We start from the raw sequence: 6,005 nt of genomic DNA on the forward strand, positions 1-6,005 counted from the left end.
TTTGCTTATATGGCATCTAGTTAATGAGGAGAGATGTGTTTGGAGTAACATAATATGTTACTGTAACATAACGCAAACCAAAACAAAATGAGTCTATAATGTAATAAATGCAATCATCTATGATACTACTTGTATGCTATTTTGCACTATGAAGGTAGTAACAAAGACTAGTGTCTATGCATGACACTAGTCTAAGTTACTCCCCACTATGAGCAGCCTAAGGGAGGAAGAAGTCACTCCCAAACTCCCGTGTCATCAGGACATGCTATTAAGATGTTTCAGTTCAGTTTTGTACGCTGTTTACACACATTTCCTTTTCAAGAGTACTCTCTCTGTAAATAAATACAAGATCGTAAGAGTACATGATAACCAGCTTTCTCTCAATCAAACTCGTGTAAGGACCAGCTACTTACGACATGGTTTGCACGTATACATGCGAAGAACAAAAGGAAAAAGTAAGTTATTGTATCGACATATGCACCATCACTCACTTTTGCTGTTGTGATGATATTTTCTGATCACGTGTATGGTATGGCAGGGTGGTTGCAGCAGCAATCACTCCCCCTAACACTCCCCAACCATCTGTACCAAACTCCTGTAGTGATGTCCTCAACTTAAAGCTAAATCAGGTTGAGCGGTGCTAACATTCCAATCCCAATACTATTCCGAGAAAGGCACAACCAAAGATAGTGGTAATATTTAATTGCATCCAATGTGTGTGCACCTATAGGGTAAGTTATTCGGGGCCTTAGTGCACACCCAATATCTTTGCTTCTTCCAGGTAGCTTTGCAATGGAGGGTAATGTCGGACCAGTGGTGCGCCGGCTCTACCTCTCTGTCTATAATTGGGCTGCGTTCTTCGGATGGTCAGTGTTCCAGCCATTGTTTTTAAGTTCTAGACAGATCTGGCCGTTTGTTTTTTGGTAGAGGATGAAGTTTATCAACTCAAAATTAAGCATTATGAGGAGATATATAAAAACACAATAAACACACCCGATCTCTACATAATTAGGCTACACGCAGTCAACATTAACATATGCACATAAAGAATCACATCGGTAGAAAACAAAGTCATACAAGACCAAAGCTATGCCTTGACGGATGAAAAAGAGGTCATTTGTTACTTTGTTTGATTGAGCACTTAAATTCCGATCATGCAGGGCACAGGTGTTGTGCCATGCAACATTAGCATTGTTGGTGAGGAAGCCTGAGGCTATCTACACCGCTATCGAGCAGCCGCTACTGGTCACGCGGACTGCCGCTTTAATGGAGGTCTGGTATTCTTCTTCATGTCAGTTGCGCACTATGGTTCTTACCTTTTATCTTCGTAAAGTAATAATTATTTGCATAGGTGCATGATTTGTTCAACAAATTAAGTTTAAACTAGATGGTACGGTACGCTTCGATGCGCCCACTATAGTCACACTTTCATATATACTCCTATCTCAGATAGCTTGGGCAACTTAGTGTTGGTAATGTCCTCTTGTCGGTGTGTATTTCTCTTATTTGTCATTTTACTAGGAGACTGGTCGTGTGAACCGACAGGGTAGATGGTACATCAATCATGCACTACCCTCGCCGGTGCAGAATGTTTCTTCATTTTTTTGGGTGAGTATACTGACATGTGGGCCTGTTGCAGGCTTAGAAAATTATATGCCATACAAATCGCATGTGCCTCTCGTTGTTTTAGCCTTCGCCCGCTCGTGGAAAAAATCTCCATGGGCCTGTGATTCTCAAAAGCTACTTTTTTGTGATTCTCAAAACATGGTATAAATAAAAAACATGAACAGTTTTTAAAAAGGGGGGATAACCCCCATCTCCGCATCATCGTGATGCACACAAACATTTTATTAAAAAACTATTCAACATAAATAAGACGCATGATAACAGTAAAGATAAAAATAGAAATAAATAACAAGACCACAGCCGATCGATAATGGGGTTAAATGACTCAGAGAAATATTCTATTACTAGCACGCCAATCAAATTGGTTGAATAATCATCGTGCAACCGTCTCTATACAGTTGCACCAAAAGGCCATATGCCCCTGAGCATTCACACACAGAAGTAATGAGTAATGACCATGTATGAATCGACGTGGTAGCTTTGAAGATAACCTGCCAAAAAAATTGGTATAGATGATCTGTTAAACATGCAATCATTCCAACAATTCTTAATTGCCCAAAGAAGGGTACAAACTCCAACTCAGAGGTCTGCCTTGAGTTTTGGATGACAACATGGGACGCATGCTAACCAGAATGTTAAAAAGTACTTTGATGATTCTTGTGGCACTTTTCTTCCATGGGTGAAATTTGTGTTAAACTCTTAATGGTATCGTTTACTTCAAATTTATAGGTTTTTATTCTTTGAACATGATGAATGTGAGTTGCTAACCATTTTGGTGTTGCATGGTGACGGCGTTGCTTTTAACATAGATTGTCCATTCACTTGTAGGTAAGGATTCTTCATTATGTTCTAGTTATACAGTATCATGTTCCTTCTTAATCACTCTTTTGAATACTGAATTCATGAAAGGGCTTGTGAAGTCTCCTGTCTCCGCAACAATTCTACAACTTTGAAAGGGCATTTCCCTACTTTATGTTTTGGATGATGATGAGAACCCTTTGTGGTCTAATCGTGTGCTATATGTTTCAGGTTCTCGATGCTTAGGCTTACATCGGATTGCTATTGCCTCTCGAAGGAAAAGATCGAAGACGTGTCCTCTACGCTTTTATTTTCTTTGGTCGTAGAGTACCCGTACTATCAAGAGGGAATCCTCATTAGGAAGCTCTGGGGGAATCAGTTCACGTACACTTTTCTCACCCTCTCTTTTCCTTCCTCAGGTGTGTGTGAGAGAGAGAGTTTTCCTTGCCTTTTCCCCACTTTCCTGCTCACTGTTCCTGCCCAGCGGTTGTACCGCTCTCTGGAGCGGTTGTACCGCTGAGTCTTGACGCTCACCAGCTTTGCTCGAGCGGTTGTACCGCTGCCTCCGGGCGGTGGTACCGCCACCATGCTCTGCAACAGCTGGGGCGGTGGTTCCGTCCATGCACCGCTCAAGTACCGCTCTCGCTTCTGGTTTGATGCGGTTCTTGGGCGGTAGTGGCCCGGTTGGTCCGGTCGTCCCACGATGACCGGTACCACCGGTGGTCCGAGCGGTTCTTCCGCTCAGAACTTAGCCGCCCAAGAGCTCAAGGCCATGCGGTTGTTCCGGCCAGGCACCGCCCAAGTACCGGTCACGCTCCTGTTTCGATGCGGTGATTGTGCGGTAGCCAGGCGGTTAGTCCGGTTGTTTCTCTTAGCCGGTACTACCGCCCGCCTGTCCGGTTGTACCGCTTGGTAGGGTTCTGCAGTTACACCATGAGTCCCGGTTGTACCGGGACGAGGACCGGTTGTACCGCTGCAGTACAAAAACGCGCAGTAACGGTTGGAAATGTGGGTGACTATTTAAGGGAGCTTCTCCCACCTACCACTCCCACCTTTGACCTCTCTCACTCCACCATTAATGCCCTTCAAACTCTCTTGCCCGATCTCTCTCTCTAGCCACTCAAACTTGTTGATTTGCTAGGGATTGAAGGAGGAGACCTAGATCTACACTTCCACCAAAGGATATTTGCTTCCCCCATACTTTCTTGTGTGGATTTTGTTACTCTTGGGTGTTTGAGCACCCTAGACAGTTGAGGTCACCTCGGAGCCATATTCCATTATGGTGAAGCTTCGTGGTTTTTGTTGGGAGCCTCCAATTAAGTTGTGGAGAGAGCCCCAACCTTGTTTGTAAAGGTTCGGTCGCCGCCTTCAAGGGCACCAATAGTGGAATCACGGCATCTCGCATTGTGTGAGGGCGTGAGAAGAATACGGTGGCCCTAGTGGTTTCTTGGGGAGCATTGTGCCTCCACACCGTTCCAACAGAGACGTACTTCCCCTCAAAAGGAAGGAACTTCGGTAACACATCCTCGTCTCCACCGGTTCCACTCTTGGTTATCTCTTACCTTTACTTGTGCAAGCTCTTTATTGTTACTACCCTTGCTTGCTTGTATGCTTGTTGTTATTGCATCATATAGGTTGCTCACCTAGTTGCACATCTAGACAACCTACTTTGATGCAAAGTTTAATTTGGTAAAGAAAAGCTAAAAATTGGTAGTTGCCTATTCACCCCCCCCCCCTCTAGTCAACCATATCGATCCTTTCAAACTTATTGGAAGGATGTTTGTTACATGGGGTGTCTTGTGGAGCTTTCCCGAGGTATCAATTTGAATAACGCATCACTAAGCAAGTCTGGAGCTATAGATAGAAAAACATCATTTCCCCTTTGTGATGTACAAAACAAGCTCTTGATTTAAAAGCATTTGGTAAATGATAAATTTTAGATGCAAACTTTTATTGCAACTCTTAAAAGTAGACACGCATCACATTTTATTTCTGATCATCAAATAGTCCATGGTAATACTTTTCATAAAGAATAAAACAATGGCAAGAATTGCGTTATAAATTCAAAAGTGGAGCCTCTGTAAGCATATTTATGTTTTGTGAAGTAGTATCAAGTAATGTTGTTGATGCTGGTAATTTCCTTACTATGGTCGAACCTAGAAATATTTAACACACAGATATTCTACACTTACAATTAATGGGAATATGAGCTAATGATTATTTGGTTTCTCAACAATATTTCCCGATCATTAAGTACACTTTTCTTTCAGACACGCCCTCATATTCTTGTTACTTCCTTGATCCTAGCATGGTCCATCGCTGAGGTATATGTTTTTTCCACAAATATTTTTAAATTAGTCAAGTGAAACATGATCAATTTAGAAAGCAGAATCAACATAAGACACTGAAAAGCGACGCTTGGTTCTTCATGTGAGAATAACGCTTGAAGATCACTAATTTAAGACCCGCAGTTACGACGTTTCTTATGTGAACCTAATCAATCCAAGATTTTGAAATTCTCTTTATTTGATCATAATCTTATGGTAAAATTGCTATTGATTTGCAGGTCATCAGATATCCTTACTATGGTATGAAGGAGACATTTGGATTTGCTCATTTCTGGCTATTATGGCTTAGGTTGGTATTGGATCTAAAGAAATCTCACATCTTAGATGTATTACTATTTTAGTATATTTACGTTAAAAGCGGCTAGCTTCATTGTTTTTGTACCGATTGTTTGCAGGTACAACATGTTCCTCATACTCTATCCTATTGGTATGTTAAGTGAAGTTGGCCTCATATACGTCACACTGCCTTACATGAAGGTAATCCAAATAACCGAATACATGAAGAGCTCCATGTGAGTCACTTCAATGGGTGTTTTTCTTAACAGTTCTATATATTGTGGGTGACTACTGGCAGGCCTCCAATAAATACTGCCTTCAAATGCCCAATAAATGGAATTTCTCCTTCAACTACCACTATGCATCTGTTCTTCTAATGGGTATCTATTTTCCAGGTACACTTTCTTTACAATTATTGACCAAAGGTATACATATGTAGGATTTGATAAGACACCTCTTCGTTTCATCTGGATGATTGCAGGATTTCCACACTTGTTCCATTATATGCTCGTTAGGAGGAAGGTGGTCTTATCAAAGGCAAAAGCCGCATAATACGGCTCACAAGCTTTCTAGAGTATATGTCAAAGTCTGACTTCTTAATGTGCGAGCAGTGTGCTTCCAACCACATGATACTTCCCACTAGAGTATATCTACTATTTGTGTGACATTGTTCCCATGTTTGCTACCATGTCTGGATCAATAAAGTTGGGGTGGTGGGTGTTCCCCACCTAAGTACCATTACTCAATCGGCTTCTTTAAGCTGATAAGCCGAGAGCGTCATGTCACTAACTATAGTTTTAACGATGATTGTGACATGCTCATTGATATCCCTGAAACTTTTTGCATTCCTAGCCGCCAAAATTTTCCATACAACGAGGATGATAGCTTCAGTCCAAAACTCCAAATCGAGAAATTGAGTATGTTGGTTGTGTTAGGGTTCTGCACGTCACTAAAGGA

The 6,005-nt window shown here is 41.7% G+C and overlaps 1 protein-coding gene across 2 annotated transcripts; it reads left to right on the forward strand.

Moving 5' to 3' along the window:
- Positions 1 to 792: 792 nt before the first annotated feature.
- Positions 793 to 5,600, forward strand: LOC147966284 (very-long-chain (3R)-3-hydroxyacyl-CoA dehydratase PASTICCINO 2B-like). Of its 2 annotated transcripts, none has more exons than XM_087527191.1 (10): positions 793 to 866; positions 1,161 to 1,272; positions 2,436 to 2,454; positions 2,536 to 2,577; positions 4,193 to 4,239; positions 4,695 to 4,748; positions 4,991 to 5,061; positions 5,168 to 5,249; positions 5,347 to 5,443; positions 5,530 to 5,600. In XM_087527191.1, the coding sequence occupies exons 1-10, from the start codon at positions 793 to 795 to the stop codon at positions 5,598 to 5,600; spliced, it is 669 nt and encodes a 222-aa protein (XP_087383317.1). The 2 variants fall into 2 exon arrangements, with proteins under 2 accessions (XP_087383317.1, XP_087383318.1); XM_087527192.1 differs by having other exon boundaries at positions 2,536 to 2,571; positions 4,187 to 4,239.
- The last annotated feature ends 405 nt before the right edge of the window (positions 5,601 to 6,005 follow it).

This window comes from Triticum urartu, chromosome 6A (assembly GCF_056163025.1).
Source record: "Triticum urartu cultivar PI428250 chromosome 6A, HENAU_Tu73, whole genome shotgun sequence".
In the NCBI taxonomy this organism is placed as follows: domain Eukaryota; kingdom Viridiplantae; phylum Streptophyta; class Magnoliopsida; order Poales; family Poaceae; genus Triticum; species Triticum urartu.